General features: G+C 38.7%; 1 protein-coding gene across 3 annotated transcripts in view; it reads left to right on the top strand.

Annotated features, from left to right (window-relative positions):
* The first annotated feature begins 1,045 nt into the window (after positions 1-1,045).
* The window catches only part of CDC42BPA (CDC42 binding protein kinase alpha), a 156,207-nt gene continuing 136,209 nt past the window's right edge, over positions 1,046-21,043 (top strand). For all 3 annotated transcript variants that reach the window (XM_090263406.1, XM_090263405.1, XM_090263403.1), the window contains exon 1: positions 1,046-2,388. In XM_090263406.1, the coding sequence (XP_090119532.1) occupies positions 2,211-2,388 (178 nt within the window). In that variant the 5' untranslated portion in view covers positions 1,046-2,210. The remainder of the gene's footprint in view (positions 2,389-21,043) is intronic.

Below are 21,043 nucleotides of genomic sequence, written 5' to 3'. Positions count from 1 at the left end.
TTACATGTGTGTGTGTTTAAGAGAGCTTGTCTAAAACCAAGATTGGAAAAACCTGGAAGGCCTTAAATGCATCAGGGGTGGTAGCTATTAAATGATTTTGCCTTTGCAGCCCAGTTTCTGCCCTGCGTTTTTGGGTTGGGGTGAGGGGGTGCACCTGGCGGCGCAAAGAGGGGATGCAGGTTAGCTCATCCTTGTTGAACTGACTTGACTCCCATCAGCTGATTCCCTGTAGGTGGTAACCTTGGCAGGGGATAAACAGGCGGCAGCTAGAATAGTTCCGGAGGAGAAAACACTGTGCTCCACGTACGGAAACTTCTGGGAATAGAGATGGGGACTTCTGTCCTTCGCATTCACATTCTTACGACTTGGATGGCAGGGCGTACAAGAAACGCTGTAATTAGACACCCAGGAAATGATAACTCTGGCGTGCCCGAGAACTGAATTTGGGGGGCGGGTGGGGAGCAGGTAAGGGGCGGCGAGAGGCACCGTCCTTTACCGGCTGTCGGGAGCCTGAAGCCGTCGGCCTCTGGGCCCCCTTAACAAACGTGCCTGGCAGGTGGTGTCTCCGAGGGCGAGGAAGAAGCCCCGCTTTGCGATCCACACGAGAAGCCTCGGGAACCGGGGAGAGCGGCGAGGCGGGGACGCAGTTCCCAGCCCGCTCCCGGGCCTCCGCCGCCGCGGCCTCCCCAGTCCGCCCGTATCCCTGCATTCCTCGTCGCCGCAGCCGCAGCCTCCCGGGCCGCGGCGGTCCCCACCCTCCCTCCAGGATAGCGCGGACGCCCGCGCCCCTTCCAGGGCCTCGGCTCCGCTCGGCGCGGCCGCAGACGGACCGGCTCGGCCCCGGGCTCGGGCGGGGGCGGGGCGGGGCGGCAGCCGGCGTGCGCGCGCGGGCGGGGGCCGGGGGGCGCGCGGGCCGCCATATTGGATCCGGACTCGGCGCGAGCCTCCGCCTGCGTGCGGCGGGGCCGGGAGCCTCGCGGAGCCAGGGCGCGGGCGCGAGAGGACGGGGCCGGCGGGGGAGGGGCGGGAGGGAGAGGAAGGGAGTGGCTGCGAGCCGGGCTGCCGCAGCCTCTGCTCGCCTCGCCCGCGGCAGCAGACCCTCCTCCGGCGCCTCGGCCGCCTCCCTCCTCGCCGCGGAAAGATGCCCTTAACCCAGGGGTGTGAACAAGAGGGAGAAGTAGCTGCCGGAGCCGCCCGCGCCGCCGCCGCCGTCTGTGTCCTTTGAATCCCGAAAAGCACCCCCTCTCCGGGGCGTCGGGAGCCTCGGCGGGCGGCCGCGGTGCGGGTGTTGGGAGACCGGGCTCCGTGCCCGGCGCGGCCCAGGCCGGCCGACCAGCGACCACCGACATGGAGCGGGCGCGGGCGGCCAAGTAGCCGCTGCTCCCGGCGCGCAGTGCCGCCCGCAGCCCGCATTTCCAGCCCCGGCCGCGCCGCCAGCCAGGCCCCTGGGACAAGCCGGGAGAAAAATGAAGAGTTTCCCTCCGACGCCGTTGGAAATGGGACCAACTGCAAAGCCTTAGAAAGCAGGAGCTCGGGAGGAAAAAGGAAAAGCCTCCTCCGGGCAGGACTTGGCGTGCTCCGGGCCGAGGGGCTGCTTCAGGGACTCGCCCCCTCCCTTCCCGCTGGAGAAATTGCCGCTGATGCATCATCCAAGCGGCGGTTGGGAGGATTTGCAGCCGAATTTTTGGTTTTCCCTCCCCCTTCCATACGTTCTGGCTTTTTCCTCCCTCTTCTGTTTTCCTTCTTCCTGGGAAGTGAATTGCTGATGCATATCGGACTTAATTCATTAATGATGCTACCGGATTCCTTTCAGGATTATGTTGCACGAATTGAATTTTGAATGAAGGAGAAGAGTTGTTGGTTTTTTTCCCACCCCCTTAAAGAAGTGTTGACTGTTTGGTTCGTTGTACTTTTAATTATTATTTTATTTAAACATACGACTTAATTGTATTCTTAAAAATGTATCAAATATATATTTTATGGTAACTTCGTTCAAAAATACATGTATATGTGCGAAATTGAAGACGCTTCAGTTAAGTGAGGGTACCGGTGCGGCGGATGTTTAATTCAGCACCGGCATTGCATGACAGTTGTTGGAATAACAAGTGGTTTGTTTTTAAAACCACCGCTTTTAAACTTTAGGTTCAAAGAATCATAGTAGGAGTCGCTAGTAATAATTTCAAGGAAAACCAGCAGAAGTCGAAGCCAACATGTCTGGAGAAGTGCGTTTGAGGCAGCTGGAGCAGTTTATTTTGGATGGGCCGGCTCAGACCAGTGGGCAGTGCTTCAGCGTGGAAACGTTACTGGATATACTCATCTGCCTTTACGATGAATGCAATAATTCTCCGCTGAGAAGAGAGAAGAACATTCTTGAATACCTAGAATGGGGTAAGTTTGGATAAAAAACAAAACAAAACAGCTCTAGCTCGACATGATGATTCAACTGTTCCAAAGGGAGTTACCATGAGTAAATTTTAACAAGCACATAAACATATATATAACATACAGTATGTAATATACAGTATATGTAATATCTTGCCATAATAGCTACTATATGGTGTATATATATAATTAAATATATACGATAAAAGGATACCAATTATTCAAGACTCCCCCCCCCTAGTTTTTGGTAAATGTTTTCCTAAGAGTGCAACCAGGTTCCTCAGTTGTTGCCACTGTTGAATGTGGAATTTACGAGAAAGAACTTAATGTTTTTAGGCCAGCAGTAAGAGCATTTGAATAGTTCTGTGATATGCAAAAAGGGATGATTACTGTGGTATAACAGATATTCGATGGAAAGGTAGTAGTGGAAACATTCCTTCCCAGACTCTGGAAATGGGAGGAGATATTAAAATATCTTACGTCAACAGGAACTTGGAGATAGTTATCAGTGGGTTTTATTTCATCTCCATTTAGTACAAGCAAAGGAACCAGTGGACATGGACTTTCCGTAAATTGGCATGTTTGTAAGATAACATGACATAAATGTTTAAAAATTTTGTGATAGTAGCTGGGAAAGAATGTTTGGGAGCAGCTCCCGCCTGAAAGTTTGAGCTCGACATTGAACTAAGGTCTAAAACTGTTAGAGTTTTGTCTTCATTCTCCTAAATATAGATGTGCTTTAGAAGACCAACTGTAGTGCAGCAGATCAGTGATGAGAGCAGACGCTCCCATGTGACCTTCGAGCTCCAAGGCTTGGCTGAGGGAGGTTCTTCTGTATCCAGTGTTAGACACAAGTCCAATCAAACACCCAGCCGTCTTCTGTTGGAAGAACACATCCCATCACCCACACCTGTATTGGCACATTGGCGTTGGAAGGATACTAGCCAGAGTAGTACTGTATTTTGTATCTTTGCAATACTAACAAGTTTAGTTTGTTGGAAAGTTGGGATACGGAAATGTCTTGTTTCCCAAGGAAGCTTCATTTTCCTGCAGTAAAAGTCAGTTGGTGATGATTTTGTCTTTTTAATTTGAAATTTAATAAAATTAGCTCGTCAGGTAAATCACTCATTTAAGATTGCTTACATTTATATACATGGAGTAATGGAATAAGATGGTTTTTTAAAACAGACTCCCAGACACTTATTGGGAATCTAAGAATTCTAAACCATCTTTCAAGTGATTTCTCTATAAAGAGGGAGACAATTTTGACTTTGTAACTTGTTTATCTTTTATTTTTATGTGTGAAGTGGAATATTTTATAAAGCTTATGTAGTTTTACATCTCATGTTATATAAACTTAGAAATATTTTAGTGCTTTTTTGAGAAAAGTTCTTGGTACTTTCAGAGTTTCAGTTCTTGCATTGTGGTTCAAGAACTCACTCTAGTCTGTGATTATGATTGTTATTTAATATCTCTTCTTTCTCATCTGCAAAATTATGGGAGAACTCGTTTTATGTATCAGTAGTAAATATAACTTTAAAATTATGACAGAAGAGAAAACCATATGCTTAATTGCCTTTTGGGATTAAGAGTTTACATAGTAGTTTTATGCTTTTGAGATATTTTGCTCTATAGTATTATCAGAGTAATTTATGTATATTTTTCACTGAATATGTTTCCTTGGGCTTTGTTTCGTATATAAATATACCCCTTGTTTATACATATTTAATTTAAGCCAGATAAGCCAAAGGTCAAATAAATATTTGGCTAAATACGCTTTGTTTTTACTAATATATTTTAAATAATTTCAAACCAGGGACTTTTCACAGTTTAAAACTAGTAGTGGACTTCATATTTTATATTTGAAGTCCAATATGATGTAACAAAAATGTACAGCCTTTTAACTAAACTTCTGTCGTGTTTCTCAGTGATAGAGAACAAGAGACTATCATTTCTAAGGAATTATTTCGCACACTTTGGGGGTAGGTAGTGTCTGTTAAGTCTCAGGCATTTTTAAGTTGGGAATATGAAATTTTGAAAGTGGGAGTTCTCAACCACAAAAGTTTGGGTAAGGAATAAGAAAAGAAATGTAAGAATGGAGAAGGGGTCAAGAGGTGTCATAAGTCATAGTATTTGTATTATCTTTAAGTTATCTGAGAATTTAGATTATTGAAGAATGCCAGTCTCTTCAAAATTGAAACTTATGGAAAAGTATCACAAAGACAGTATCAATATCAACAGAATCTGAAAGTTGTTTAAAGAAAACATCTTTAATTAGAATATATAACTTGGTTTACCTAAAAGAAACATTTAAAACAATAAATTGGTAACATCAGATGGCTGCAGCAAAGTCATTTTTTGAATAACAGTTAAGATTATTGCTTTAATACCTCTTCAAGTGTTCTGCTTTTTACAGACTGTTTTCAAATAAAACTGTGGACAGAAAACAAACAAAAAGAATGTCAGTCTCTTCAGTTCATTTAAGTACTGCAATAGGTCAGCTGTTCTTCATGTATGAATTGATTACTACACTTGGGGAAATGTCCTATTTTTTCCTCATCGCCTAACATTATATAAAAACAATTAGATTAAGGAAGTTTTCAGATAGTGAATAGACCTTAATTTAATTTTTAAAACATTATTACTTTTGGTCTGTAATGGAAATTTACAGGGATTATTGGCTGGGGTTAAATTTGATAATTAGGTTTGCCTTAAAGCGATACAGTTTTTAGTTTGAGTTTTGAAGGACCCAGTATTTGCAACAGGAGAGCAGAAGTAGTTAAATACTCTAATATATGCTGTAAATTTCTGTTTGGCTCTTTATGTTGATGAAAGTGTCATCTAGATAATCCTTATTTTTGTGCCAGTGGTAGGCTACTTTTTAAAAAGGAGTCAGCCAAGCTTCTTCCTGTCTTGCTTCATTTCCATCAATTTCATTTTATTTCTAATTATGTCTCATTTCACTTTTATATTGTTACAGTTAGTGTTTTGTTCTTTACAGTATCTTAACAATAAGAAAACTGACGATTCAAAGTGAGATATATCTACTTGACAGCATTCTTTGCTCTTGGTGCTGATGTTTGAGAGAGAAAATAAGTAGAGCTCTAAAAAGGAAGAGAGGGTTAAGCCAATAAGTAATAGAGCAGGAGGATCAGCCTTCCTTATCGCATAGGTCACTTTTCAGTTTAACAATATACGTTTTCCGGTTATAGCCAGTAAGCATAGACCGACTATGTTCTGTCTCCTTTCTTTATTAAGTTGTTGAAATGATTTTGGTTTGTATGTTCATAAAATCAGACTTTCGATGTCAGTAATATAACTCTAGAACGTTACAACAGAGTTTGTAGAAGTTAAAATAACTTTTACATTATAAACTAATTTGCTAGTAATAACTAAATGAGTACATTATTTATTGACTTGGTTGCCCTCTACTTTGAAATGGAAAATTAGAATTTTAGGTAATTCTTTACCAATTTACTTAAAACGTAGATGTTAAGATAGTATTGCACAATAGAAAAGAAACATTCTAGCTATCTGTATATGTATAACTGGTTTTTGATGCTTCCTGAATCTTGGACTTTGTAACATTTCATTTAAATTAACCCTAAATAACAGTAATTTTTTAGCTTGTTCGGTGTATACACAAACATACACACAGTAGTCTGAACAATTAATAAACTTGTTACTAGCGTACATCAGCAGGTACTGTGGTTTAAACTTTTCCTTTCATTAGCATAGTTTTAAAGATTATTCTCTTTTTTCACACGTGGGCAGATTAAGAGAGGGGATGATGGCTTGATTAGAAGGATCTGAATCTTTTAGGATACTTTGGTCTTCACTTCTGCTGTTCCTTATTATTAACTTTTCCTGAGTAGAATTTAGTAATCATGCCAAATTGTCAACATGTTCATTTAATACAGATGAGTAAGGTTATTTTCATTGCCCTGGCCGGTGTAGCTCATTTGGTTGGAGTGTTGTCCCTGTAAACCAAAGGGTCTCAGGTTTGATTTGCTGGTCAGAGCACTTGTCTGGGTTGCAGGTTTGGTCCCCAGTCGGGCTGTGTATGAAAGGCAACCAGTCAGTGTTTTTCTCTTACATAGGTGTTTCTTTCCCTCTCTTTCTCCCTCCCTTCCGCTCCTCTTAAGATCAATAAGTGTGTCCTCAGGTGGGTATAAAAATTTTTTTAAAAGATTATTTTAACTTAAATTCTCAATTACAATTTTTATAAATGTCATCAGAAATATAGGTTGGGAATTTACTTCCTTTATAATAGCCACCTAATATTCTATTTTAAGAACAGTTCAAGGATAAGTACAGTGATTTGATCTGACACAGTGCTATTTTTAAGAATCTATTGCTCTATGAGGGAAAATAGGGATGTCAGGATTAACACTTTGAGAATTTTAGCAATTTGTTTATTTCATGTGGAAATGTAAGGTATATTTTAGCATAGTAGTCTAAAAACAAATGGCATAATATGTTGCAAACTTTATGAAATGTCCTATAATTCCTAGAATTTGATTAATATTACATAGTAAACCCAGGTTATTTTATGATAAAATAACTGAATTTGGTACAAGTTAACACTTTATTGTAGTATTCTATGGCAATCAAAAAATTTCTTATACAACCTTTCCTCTTTATCGACAGTATGTTGTACAATATGTATAGCTCATTGTTTTTTATCCTCTTGGTTTTGATTGGTTTTAAAGTCCAACCAACATTAAAAAAATTAAATAGACTAGAATAGAAAATATCAAGAACATCATGTGTAGAAAGTATTATATACAACTCTTGTGTTTTCTTGTATTTTTTACTGTAGATTGGGATCAAAAGAGTTTGAAACTCTTTAGTGTAGGTGAACTCCAATATGTTGACTGCTTAACAGTAAAAAGATTATAGACATAAGTCCTTTTCTCAAAAAGCACAGATTGATGAATTTAATGAAGAGAAGGAGCTTAGGTAGGGACAAGACACTTGGAGAGAGAGAATATGGGAGAGAGGAAGAAGAACGTGAGCATGAGTGAAGGTACTGTTTTCCTGGGTTGCTACATTGGTCTGATCTGTGAATGATTGGGTATTTTTAACTTAGGAGAACGTAATGGACAGAGGAATTAACTTCACTCCTTTGTCTTTGATGGTTCGTTTCCTTTTCCTTTGTCATTTTCCTTTTCTGACTTTGGGCTCTTGGTTGCTGACGTCCATTGATTGTTGGAGTTGTGGAAGCTTGAACATGAGGAATAAATAACCACATGACCTATAGACATTAGTAGTAGTTTTTTTTTGTTTTTTGTTTTTGTTATATCTTTTAGTTACTCCTCTGTAAGTGAGAAGTAATATTTGCTAGTTGCATAGATTTTCTCATCCCTTGTTACTCATGAAACTGCCCTTGAGAGTGACTTGGAGATTTTGGTAGCTAAGACCCAGAACTGCTCAGCTGCTTGTATCTGAATGAGTCATGCAATTCTTTTCATAAGGATTTTTGTTTTGGAATGACCCCGCTATTAGTATAGGTTATCCCAGACATACGAATGGCTGTCTTTTGTTGGCACTGTTTTCCAGACCTAGGGGATTTCCTTTTCTTCCCCATTGATACTGATCAGAGCTCTAGAATGGCTTTTCCCAGTGAGGTGCTCCACACTTCCGTTCTACAGTCCACTTCTTTTTCCAGTTAGTAAGTGGGGAATGGCTAGCCCTCTGTTGTCTAACACCCCTTCCTCACCCCCCATCCTGGTGCTGCTTTATCCACTGCTCTAGGGGAGAGAGCACCCCTTTGCCTGCTGTTATAGGAGAGAAAGCACCACTTTGGCGTTCGTGGTAACAGGAGGCGGAAGACCTGTTCTGTTCCCCCACTTTGTGTCTCCCTGTTTGCCCCTTAGTTCTTCCTCATGTGAATGGTTTGCCTCTATTTTGGAATCCGGGCTTCTTCACTCTAGGCCCCTCCTTAGTTTCAAAATGTGTTCTGGAAACCCATGGGATATTGCTAGGTGCTTTGGTGAGTGGGTTGGGAAAGAAGGTTTCCGTGGCTAAATAAATTTGGGAAACTATTTTAAGCAACATTAAAATACTGCAGGTTATCCTAGAATTATAAAGTTTATAGGATTATGGAACCATTTTTTTGCAAAGTATCTGGAAGATGGCTGGCAATCAGTGTCCCATGGAGTGTCCTTTGAGAAATGCTCTTTCAGTTGTCATGTTGTCCTCTGTATCAGGATTCTAAGAGAGAATTTTTAGGGAAACTAGGATGCTGTGTGGTTTGGAGAAGAATCCAAATCTGAATAACTTATATAATACTTTACATAGTGGTTGTGGACTTTTAATTGTCTTCTGTGTGATAGTCGCATGAACTGAAAAATAAACTTAGTCATGGTAGAGGACACAGAAGTGATGCTGGTGAACGTGGTGTTTAGGAAAAGCACCCTGTAGAGTAGAGTGAAATTGGATATAATAATGAACCAGTACTGTTAACCTATAAAATCCTTGGAGGTCCTGAGAAGTCTCTGTTTATGACGTTTTCTTGCTCTAATTAAACTTACTTTTCAAGTATAGGCATTCACAATAAGTACAGAAACTTTCACTTTATGGTTTTAGTTACTATAATTTAATATGTTTCAAAACTATCATCTAGTTGAAACAATGTTATTCATTACTTTGTGATATTTAAGAAGAGAAGATCATGGTCTTATGCAATTTTAGAATCCATTGTACTGCTCAATATTTAAAGTTACAACTTTTAGCTAAGCTGCTGCTTTCAGACTTCGGGACTAGTGTCGGAACTTTACTGTTACGTGTAACACTGTATCTGTGACACAGGGTTTCAAGTGTCAGCACTTATTATATGCTGTATACAGGAACCAGAAAATGCAGTCCTTTTATTAAAGAGAGAAACCATGTATAATTGGTGCTGCTTCAGCACTTCGTGAGCAGTTAGAACTTTGTGACTACTAGAAACTTCTATTCTGGGTATTAGAGTGGCAGATGATATTAACAGAGGTAATTCAACTTGATTGTTTAAAGACAAATAGCTTATAGGGGGATAATTTCTCTCTTCTGAGATACATTTATTTTCCTCTTTAATTCTTCCCCAGTACCATCATTCCTCTTATGCCCAATCTAACTGTGTTCAAAAGTACTATTTACTTATGTGGATGAAAACAGCTTTTAAAAATACTTGTTAATGAGTTCAGCCATGTGTAATCATTTAACTTTCGGTTTTATTTCAAATTGCTTACACATCACTGTAGGCTTAATCAATGAAAACAAAAACAAAAACCAAAAACTTTCCATTCAGTTTGCTTTATTCATAGTAATAAAATTTAAATTTACACGGAGTTTCCATGGTGAAGATCTATAAATGGAATACCTCAACCTGAAATATTCCTGTTCTAAATCAATTTACTGGTAAAGAACAAGGACTTTGGATTCATACTGACTATTAGCTGGATGATTTAAGCAGGTTACTTAACCTCTTTTGTCAGCTGTAAGAAAAGGGCATAACAGCAATAGCTTATTTTGCCAAAAGGTTGAAAGTTGGTTTAGGATTTTTCCTTTTCTGGTGATTTATAGTTGTATTTCATCAGCTTCCCCCCCACCCCCGTCCCCCCCATTCTGTTAAGTTTTTGTGAAGCCTATGGTAAAAACTAAAATGCTACTTTTTGGTAAAGTTCAATTGAAGTGTACTAATGCAAAGATGTAAATAACTTTATTTCACTTAAAATAATGAAAAATTAGTGATGTGTCGCTCACTTTGGACTTTGTGGACTAAAGATTATGCAACATCCATACATGCATGTTGTGTGGTCTGGCAGTAAGTATGAAGAAAATAAGCATTGCACACTGGTGTTTCCTAAAGTATATTTCAAGACATAAAAATGAATATTATGAAAATTAAGAGTTCAATGCATAGGTTAAGATTGAAAAACGGTTCAATGCATCCCTCTGGATATTACTGTACAAAGCACATTATCATAGTAAAAGTTTTTTAAAGTTATGCAGTACAGAAACCTTTTTAACTTTGTTTTACCTAGAATTTGCCAAAGTCATTTGACTTTGGAACCTTTTTTAAGAGGAGCAGCTGGTTTGCAAAGATGTTCCTGCTAACCTAGAGATTTTTTTTTTCCTTCAGTAGAGTTTGATCATTTTCAATCCAGTTATACCCCTCTTACAGAATTGGCACAGAATTTGAGGGAGTACTGTCCTGGCTGTGAAATAAAACACAGTGAATTAGGTTTTATGAGGGTTTTGTAAAAGCAGTGTTCAACAAGAATCCTGTCCTTTTAATATCTGGCTTACTGGGATGGAATGCCCCAAGTTGACTCGGATATTATTAAAAGCCATCAAGCATTTACTTAGAAGTACTAAGATTTAAAAAAAAAACACTTGTTTGAAAAGATTAAGGAAAGCCCACAGTGGCTAATGCCCCATTTTAAGATTGTATTGCTCACTGACTATTTCTTTGCCCTGACCAAAAATCATAACTAAGAAGCATTTAAAAACAGACTAAAAGCTCAGATATGTGGTAAAGCTGAAATATTGATATGATCATCGTAAAGCTTTTCTCTATTCCATACTTACAAAGATTTTCCTAGAGTTTATGGTTAAAACCACAATAATGTTTGCAAGTGTAGTGTGATTTCTGTTGCTGTCTCTTTTACTGCATGCCTTTGTAAGGTGTTACCCCATTTCTGACTGATGCATGTTAAACTGACAGTTTTTTTCAGAAGTCCATTGCAGAGTTGCATTGCTTGAAGTTGTGATTAAGTGATCATATACAATGTATGGGTGTGTGTGTGTGTGTGTGTGTGTCTGTGTGTGTGTGTCCCCTGTATTCCTGTGGTAATCCCAATTAAGTATAGCAGCTCTTGGTTTATCCTGATTTTACTCAACTTCTGTGTGCATCTCACTCAATTGATTTGTCTGTTAAACGTATCTAAATGGATTACATTATTCCTGGATCTTATTGGCCTTGTTAATCTTCCTCCTCCCCCATCCCCCCCCCATTACGGCTAAATAGTCTGTGACCTCATTATTACATGTGCCCCTCAACTGAAAATATTGTGAATCCTGCACATCCAGGGCCTTTGTTTAACAGAAGGACTTTTGCTAAACTTGATCCTTTGTTCATGTCAATGTCCTCCTTAATATCCTACAGTGGCTACCGAGAGCTTTCAGAATGACATTTAAACTTCTTAGCGTGGCACATAATTTTTTAATGAGACAGTCCACGTCTGTTTCCCTAATCTTTACTTTGAGAAAGTAATTTTTAGAAAATTTGAAACAATCTAAAACTGACAGAAAATTTGCAAGTACAATATAATGTTTTCACGTCTGACCACTTGAGAGTAAATTGCCTCCTTAATGCCCTCTCACTTCCAAATATGTTTGTGTGTATTTTCTTCATTCTTTTGATAATCATATGCAACTAAAAAACATTCAGAAAGTTAATACTGACGTGTTGCTGTCATCTAATCCATAGCCCTGATTCAGGTTTGTTAGTTGTCCTGATGCTATCTTTATAGCAAAAGGATTCAGTTCAGAATCACATGTTGCATTTGGATGTCATGACTCAGTGTCATTCATTTTGGACTAGGTCTTCAGATTTTTCTCAACTTTCATGACTTTGACACTTTTGAAGCTTGCAGGCCAGTTATTTTGCAGCATTTGTAGTGCCCCTAACCCCTAACCCTTAACCCTAGCCCTAACCCTTTTCCAGGTGGGAGGGGAGAGAGAAGTGGCTTCCTATAACCCTCTTAAGAGGAACAAGACGTTACCTTTCAAGGAAGCACTCAGAACACTTCCTTTTCATTCTTACTGTCCACAGCTGGGTCTCATGTCTGTTCCGGAACCAGTCATTGCATTGGGGGGATTATTGAGATAACACGGGCTCTGTAAGGGAAGCATAGGTAACAACATTAGGATTCTGTGTAAGATGTCGGAAGGGATTCGGGGCAAACCAGAAATGGGCTCCACTACAGTTGGCATTGTGGCTTACAATTTATTCATAGCATTTTCCTTAGGGATAAATAGTGCTACAGCAAAATTTTATGGGGTTCTTGTCTTTTCCCTGACCACCTTTAAGTAATGCCTTCTCTGATATGTGGTTTTGATTTAAAGATTCTGAGCCAGTGTTATGTGTGAAAGAGAGGAAGGATGCATCATAGATAGCTCTCATTTAATTTTAATTTTAAAATTGCAAATGATCATTAAAAAGATACTTTTCGCATCCATGCCATTTTTTGTTGGCTTATCCCTGTCTTAATGCCTATAAAATTTGTTTATGGTGTTGGATTTTGACAACTAATTGACTTACTTGGATTATTAATTGTCTTTTCTTATACATCACATCAAGTATTATCTCTTATTGTATCTCTAATGCAAATTCCAGTTTATCTTTATTGCTAGTGTTATCTGTGGAGGTGTGGGTTAGGAGTTCTGTTTAAAGTCAATTTAATAAATATTTAGTGTGTACAATAAGTATAGTGTATAATGGAGGTGTGGGAATTATAAATGTATAATGGAGTGTGGGAACAATAAAGATGAACAACATGTGGTTCCTGCCCTCAAGAAGTTAAGCAGAATTTAAGTGCATTAAACGAGGCACAGCAGAAAGATTATTATTGATGGAGAGGGGAGTGGACCAAGATCAGTCGTGGAGACATCTGAGCTCATCCAAGGACGATAATGTTTCCTGAGTTAGAGATAGGAGGGGCATTTTAGATGGAAGGACACAGTGGAAGGCAGAGTATGGGAGGCAGCAAAGCTCCAAGGCGTGTGCTTGGAGCCGAGTGAGGGAACAGTGGGCGATGAGGTTGGCATGGTGAGTTGGGCATTTGAGTTGGCTTAGCACATCATTTGAATTTGACTGCAGGCGTTGGGAAGCCACTGAATATAAGCCACTGAATATGTATCTGTTTTTAAAGCAAGGAGACGTGAACATTACTTTCTATCAAAACATAAAAGCCTTAAGATTTGTAGTCTTTGATTATGGTAGAATGTTTTGTTGCTATACACATTAATTCATTTTAACATATATTTATTTCATACCTTTTCTGTGGTAGGTGCCAGTTTCTGGGGCTACAATAATGAACAAGACAGGCAGGGTGTTTGCTGTCATGGAGTTTACATCATAATTTGCAAAAGTCAGGAAATAAACATGTAAATAAATAGGATTATGCATATTTTGGATATTGGTAATAATTACAAAGAAAATAAGCATATGGTGTAAAGTGTTTGGAGCGGTCGTTTAGATTGGTTGGTCACAGGATGACGTCTCTGGTTTTGGCCTGAGGAGTCTGATGAAGAACAACATTAATATTTATTATTTACTGTGTGTCGGACACTGTCTTAGCAGTTCTCATGGGTTATTTAACCATCACCCAAAGAAGGTAGCATTATCCCCGTTTCAGAGACGAGGAAACCGAGGCCCAGATCTGTAGTCTCATAGCTAGTAAGTGGTGGTTTCAAGGTCCAAAGCATTTGATTTTAGAGCACACACTCTTAGTTGCAATTACTCAATTGTACTGCCACCACTGAGATGGAATTATATGATGCAGAGAATTAAGAAATCTGTTTTGGCCATGTTAAGTTTGGGGTAGTAAGCAGTTGATGTGCAAACTGGAACATATATTAGTTACTGGTAAGGTTAGGACTAGAGAGAGAAACTTCAGATTCATCAGCTTATAGGTAGATACAGCCACGGGACTAGATGAGATTTCTTCAAGAAAATGTTTCAGTAGGAAAGAGAACAGGACCTAGAGTTGACTCTTGAGACATGCAAAATTTAGAGCTTGAACAGTGGAGGAGGAGCCGGAAATGGAGAGTGGCCAGTGAGGGAGAAGAAAACCAGGAGAAGGTTGTCAGGAAGCAAGTAAGTTGCAGAAGAATGGGGTGTCACGTATTATGAACGTGGCTAAAGTGCAGGCAAGAGTCCAGATGGAGCTGGATGAGGAGCAGAGGGGAGCCAAGGGAAAGCCACATAGATGGTTCTTTAAAGAGGTTTCAGTGTAATGGGGGCAAAGAAATTTGGTGAAAGTTAGAGGGGGACATGGGGTTAGGGAGGGTTTTAAGCATGAGAGAAAATGATGGTTGATCAAAATGATACAACAGGAGAAGGAAATTCAGGGACCAGAAATGCAGGGATTGGGCTCTGATTGGAGCAAGGCACTTGCTTTTTGTTGTTCTGTTTGTTTTTTGTAGTAGAGAGGCAGAGGACCAGGTCATAGTTATAGGTAAGCTGATTGGTTTTGTGCTAGGAAGACAAAGCAGTTCACTTCTGAGTGCTCTATTTCAGGAATTTTTAAGACAAAGTAGTCAGCTGAGAGTGTTGGGAGGTATTGGGATTACTGGAAAACAATTTTTTTAAATATTTATTTTTAGAGATAGGAAGGGAAGGAGAAAGAGAGGGAGAGAAATAATGTGTGAGAGACACATCAATTGGTTGCCTCTTGCACACCCCCAGCTGGGGACCTGGCCCACAACCCAGGCATGTGCCCTGATTGGGCATTGAACCAGTGACCTTTTGGTTGCAGGCTGGCACTCGTTCCACTGACCCACACCAGCCACGGCCTTGGTGGCTGCTTCTGAGGACCTCATGCCTACTGGACCTCGGGATCCAGGACAGGAACCCTCATCCAGAATCACAGGGCTGGGACGAAGCTGGTGGCCCTTGGCTGGCAGACTGCCTTTGTCCCAAGGTGGGGGAACTTTGCCTGGTGAAACCTTTAAGAGCTGTGTTCCGAGAAACCTTGGAGTTCCCCAGTCTGGGATGGGAAGTAGGGACAAAGAGGTAGGCTGAGGGGTGAGGGTTCTGAACCTCCTGACCTCTACCTGGATCGTAGTAAAAGCCAGAGCAGCCAATCAGGAAAGAGAGTTCTAATGATTAAAAGGACTTCTGAAAAACTAAAAAAAAAAATTTTTTTTAACTGTATCATTAAAGGGATTTTGGTAGGGCACCAGACTGACTTTCTAGTTTGGTTTGGCCTGGATTCTCACGTGGCTCAGCATTGTCCGTGCTCATACATGCTGTGTTGTTTTGGGGTTGGGAGACTGGGATTGGGGAGAATGTGGTGAGTGGGCAGGCTGCAGGCCTGGCACTGTATCAGGACCACGGAATAGGCACTAGACAGCTACTGGTGAAGCCTTGGCCACCCGTAGCTGCAAGTCTGTCCCAGGGGACCTCAGAGACAGTTCTGACACCCTGGACTGCTGTGCTGAGATCCATTGCTGGCAGACTTATCGCAGAGTTAGGGGAAGGGGGGGGGGGGCTGAGAACATGATCCCCAGCCAGGACACCCTCCTCACGTGCTGCAGAGGAGCCCTGTTTGAAAACAGCCTCCAGGACGGAATCCATTTTTAAGGTATCATCTTTCACTTACACCTGAGAGTCAATTAATTAAAATCAGATGGAAAATTTTTTGTTAAAATACAAATTGTCAATTTAATTTTTTTAAAAATGTCTGTTAAAGCTCAGGATTATGATAATCTAGTGTCGTAGTCTTCAAATTGAGTTACATATCTGTACAGTGTATGAAAACTTCCCAGGGATATGTGGGTGCCTGTACTTCTAGGGGAATCATTCCTGATTCTCAACTTCACGGTGCATTCTTTTTCTGAAATCCGGCTGTTAGAGAACACTCTGAAGCCTGTTAACTTTCTTTTTCCACTCCCATTTTATAAAGTAAAGGCATACTTCTTTACCTGTCTCAGCTCTTGCTGTGGCGCTTTGCTTTGGGTTGTGAAAATCTCGAGTGCAGAACAAAAGGGCTGTTTGAGAACACGTATCTCCCAGGGGAGGGCGCACTAAAAGAGCGTCTGTAAAAGGTATTGAAGCAGGTATTATCTTTCACTAGCTTACAAACTAGTGGGAAAGCTCTGTCATCCATCTTTTGAAAACTCTGAAGCAAAAATGGGTGATACTGGGCTATGTAGTAACACATTCATTTGAATTAAAAATAAAAGTCAGACTTATTCTAATAGAAAATAAGTCATATTTTTGCTGATTTGTTTGACAGTGGGGACTGGCTTTGCCATTAGATTATATGGTAGACATTTCCCATAAATTTTTATAAATTCCAGGCTTTGATGGAATTCTATTTAAAGCACGTATGCAATATGAAATATGTTGGAAATTACATCATTTACAACCATTAAGCCTATAATTAAGTATTTGAACTATAATTTAAAACTGTTCAAGGGAGTATGTTGTTTTTCCAAAACCTTTGTAGAGACAGTATGTGAACAAAAATATGTCATGGCCACTGCTGGAGTGTTGTGTTTAGAAAAAGGCTTGGTCTGAGTGGCCCAGCTTTGAATCTTGTCCCTGGCAATGTTGGCTTTGGAAGTTACTTTAAAAAGCACTTAACAGTTTTATCCAGTACATATATTTATTCCTAGTTTTCTTAGAAGCTTTTAAGTTTTTTGTTATTTTACTCTAAGTGAGCATTTTACTATAAGTATGATTTTTCATCTTTATTCCATTAATACACTGAAGTTTGAAAATTGAATGGATCATGCATTCTTGGACTAAACCCAACTTAGTTGTGATATAACATATTTTACTAGACTTGATTTACTAGTGCTTTGAGTATGACCTTTTGCATTGTATACACAAGAGATTAGCCTTAGTTTTCTTATATTGTCTGTGGAAAGTTTTGGTATTGAGACTATGAGGCCTCATAAAACAAGTTAGAAAGTATTCTCTCATGTGTTCCTGGTATCATTTCTACCTTAGGTATTTGAAAATTTGGAAGAATTCAATGACAAATCTGTTTCATCCTGGAGTCTTCTTTCTGCAAAGATTTTTCAGTAGGGATTCAATTTCTCATTAAATATAGATAAGTTTTCTATTACTCTTTGTTTCACTTGACAAGCTGAATTTTTATAGGAATTTGCTTACTTTTAAAATTTATTGGCATAAATTTGTTCAAAATAATTTTCTGTTTAATCTTAGCATCAGTTATTGTGTACTTTTTTTTATTGTGTACATTTTTATTTCTAATGTTTATGTCTTTTTGAGATGTGGCAATCTTGTTAAAGAACCAATTTTTTGTAATGTTGATTTTCTTTTCTATTTTTATATTACTGTTCTGTTTTAAATGCTTTCTAACTTCCTAATTCTGTTCTAATTTTGAATTGTGAGTTGTTTAGAGGTATGTTTTAATTTCCAATGTCTCTCTTGCAGTGTTGTATCTGTGTCCACTAGACCCAGCTTGTTACTTAGATTGTTCACATTTTTATCTGCTTTACCTATCAGTTACTCAAAATGTGTATTAAAGTTACCTATTTTGGTGGGATATTTGCCAATTTTTTCATATAATGGTGCCAGTTTTGCCTGCTATTTACTTTGAGGCTAGATTAAGTGTATACAGTGTAGAATTATTATATTTTACTGATGAATTGCTCTTTTATGTAATGAGTCATCTCTGGTGAGGATTTTTGCCTTAGAGTTCCCCCCTTTTTCTCTTATTAACATAAAAAAATGCAGCTTTATTTTTTATTGGTTTATCTTTTTTATTCTATTTTTATGCTTTCTATATAATTATGTTTTTTTTTTTTAAAAACATATAACTGGGTTTTTCTCCCTCAGTGTGAAATCTTTGTATTTTAACTGTAGTTTGCAGATCACTTATATTTATTGTAAATAGAGATTTCTTTGGATTTACTTCTACCATTTTTTCCTTTTTTTAACTTTTAAAATATTTATTTTTCCATATTTTTTCACTATTCTTAGGATTAATTCAGTATATTTTTCTGAATCCGTTTTCCCCTCTATTTGTTTGGATGACATACACTCTGTTTCTCTTCCTTTGGGGGGTATCCAATTGAAACTTCCACATATAAGCTATCGAAGTGTAAGTTCTTTTATGCTTCTTCCAAGGATCCTCTTTTGTGACCCGTAGTCTCTGTTTCTTTTAATTGGGAGGTTGAACTCGGATCAGAGATTGCCTAGATCATAGCTATTGAGAGGTGTGGGGAGGGGGAGAATATTAGTGGTTATTTGGCCATTGGGTTCCTCTCTCTTCTCCTTATACCACTCCTGTACCATGTATTAATGACTTTTATAAGAAAAACAAATTGCTACAAGCCCAAGTATATCTAGTTCCATAGACTTTCTATAACACTTTTTGTCAAAATTCACAGTGGGAGAATCTCTTCCTCCTCTTTCTCTTCCCCTCCACTCTCCCTTCACCTCCTTATTTTCTTCTTCCCCATCTCCCTCTAACCGCCTCCCTTTTGTGTGTGTGTGTGTGTGTGTGTGTGCGTGTGTGTGTGTGTGTGTATTCGAAACCTGTCAGGCAAGTTCCCCCACCCAGCTGGTTCTCTCTCCATGGCTATGCGGTTTCAAAAGCTTTGGACCGCTTGTGCCTTTTCCCTGTTCTCCATTATGCTCACCTCGTTGAGAATTCCTAGGAAACTCTGGAAGTGCTTTCCGTGTTCCACAGTGAGGGTGAACTGTGCCCTAGTAGTTAATGGAGGTTCAGGACCACGGACAGATGTATATGTGCCACCTGGCTGTCTCACATCCAAACATCTTAGCAGGCTAAGACGTTATTCTGAAGCCGCCACTCTCTGTCAGTTTTTAAATTTTAGGTTGAACTCCTCCCATTTTTATCAATCATCTTATAACCAGTTCTTGCCTTTCTGAAGTTTTCATTTCATCTCCTTCTGAAGTACTTTTCTTAGCAGTACCTTTGAGTTAATAGTTTTGTCTCCATAAAGAAACTGAAAATTAGGTAGGTTAAGAAACTTAGCCTACATTACGCAGCAATTCAGGTATAATCAGATTTGGGACTCAGGTTTTTCTGACTGAGGATGGACCTCTTAATTTCTCGATATACTTGATTAAAGCTTTTTAAATGTGCTTTAAATAATTTATATTTAAAAATTATCTACACACTTGCCCCATTTCCATTATAGTGTTCTTTTTTCTTACTGCATTGCAAGAGCACTTTGAATTTTAGGTATAGCAACCCTTTGACCGTTACAGTTTACAAACATTTTTTTCTGTTTTTAGCTTATTTTTATTTTAAACTGTAATACAGTATTTTAAAAAATACAACTTTTGAATTTTGTTGAATCCTTCTGTCTTTTCCTTTTGGGCTTTTGCTTTTGGCATCCTGATTAGAAAAGTTCTTTCTCATCCCATGAACATAAAAATATTCTATTACACTTCTGATATACATAAATTTTTTAAAGATAATCTACCTATATTTGAACTGATACTTTTAAAACGCATGTTAATGGCTTGTAAGGCAAGATCCTTTATATTTCTTTTTAAATGTGTTCTTGGCTATTTGCCTATATTTATTCTTACAGATGACCTTAGAATCATTTTGTTAATTTTTTTTCTGTCCAAAAATCTAATTGAGCAGAAGTGCTTAAAAAAAATAGCCGAACTTTCTTCACTTTTGTCATATTTTAAACATATGGAGTAGTTCATAAACACCATTTTATAATGGTATTCTCACCAGCTGCTGAGTGGAAATAAATTTATATAGTATCTGTATTTATTTTCTCTTTTTTTGAGGTTTATTTCCCATAAAACTAAGGTAAAAATTCCTATGAATACATTATTAATAGTAGTGATAACAAGATATTTGAAAGAAGGTATATGATGAGATCAAATCTGTTTCCCATTTCTAGCACAGTAGCTGGTTCTGAATAGGTAGTTAATAAAGAATTCAATGTAGAGTAAATGATTTATGAAGACATTATCTTGGTGAATTTGAGTCTCAGCATTATAGGATTGGCCAAATCGGGGATGCTAATATATTCATTAATATCATATAAGAGACGACATAGATGAACTAGAATGCTAGTTTAACCATTTACAATAAATAACATATCAAGCATCAGAGTCATTTGTATCAGCCCCACCAGTACTTTTTTTTTCCTGCAGGAAAATATTTTTCAGAAGTTTGGAATTAAAGAATGCAATTGGAGTAAGGATAGTTACTCTAATTAATTTAAGCTCTGATAGTCCAGGATAGGAATGGCATGTCAAGTGGATTGATATTTGCTCATTTGTCCCCATCCCCATCTATAATGCATGAAAGACTGCTCCTTGCTTAGGTTTCTCACTCACAAATATTCTCAATGTCTTCCTCCCAGATACAGTCTTTCTTTAGCTATATGATGATTTTGCCACCAGATCTTATTCTGAATTAGCAGTTATTTTCAAATTTACAGGTTGTATATGGATGCATTAATTTAAACCATTCAAACGATACAGAAATATAATATTTTTTGAGCCTCTGCATATGCTAGATATCATGTTAAGTATTTTCTTATTTAATTATAAAACAACCCATGGAGGGACTCAAAAAGATACTTATACACCAATGTTCATAGCAGCATTATTAACAATAGCTAAAAAGTGGAAATGACCCAAGTGTTGATTAACTGGTGAATGGATAAAAAGAATGTGATATATATAGTAACTTTGAGAACATATAGCTAATATGTGACTAACCCTAGTCTTGAACCCAGGTCCTTCTGACCTCAGATTCCATATTTTCAACCAAATGGTACTCTGCTTTCAGTAATAAAAGTGGAAGTCCCTCCTTTCTGAATCCGATTTCATTCTCTTTCACAGAAGTTGGTCTGTATTGTTTTAGGCCCTTTTCCTATGCATTCACTCAAGTATATGTGTCCATATACAAAT

The sequence above is a fragment of the Furipterus horrens genome, unplaced genomic scaffold (genome assembly GCF_987537825.1).
Source record: "Furipterus horrens unplaced genomic scaffold, mFurHor1.1.pri manual_scaffold_15, whole genome shotgun sequence".
NCBI lineage: Eukaryota > Metazoa > Chordata > Mammalia > Chiroptera > Furipteridae > Furipterus > Furipterus horrens.
Note: the sequence above shows the minus strand (reverse complement) of the source record. Positions and strands in the feature narration are given on the sequence as shown.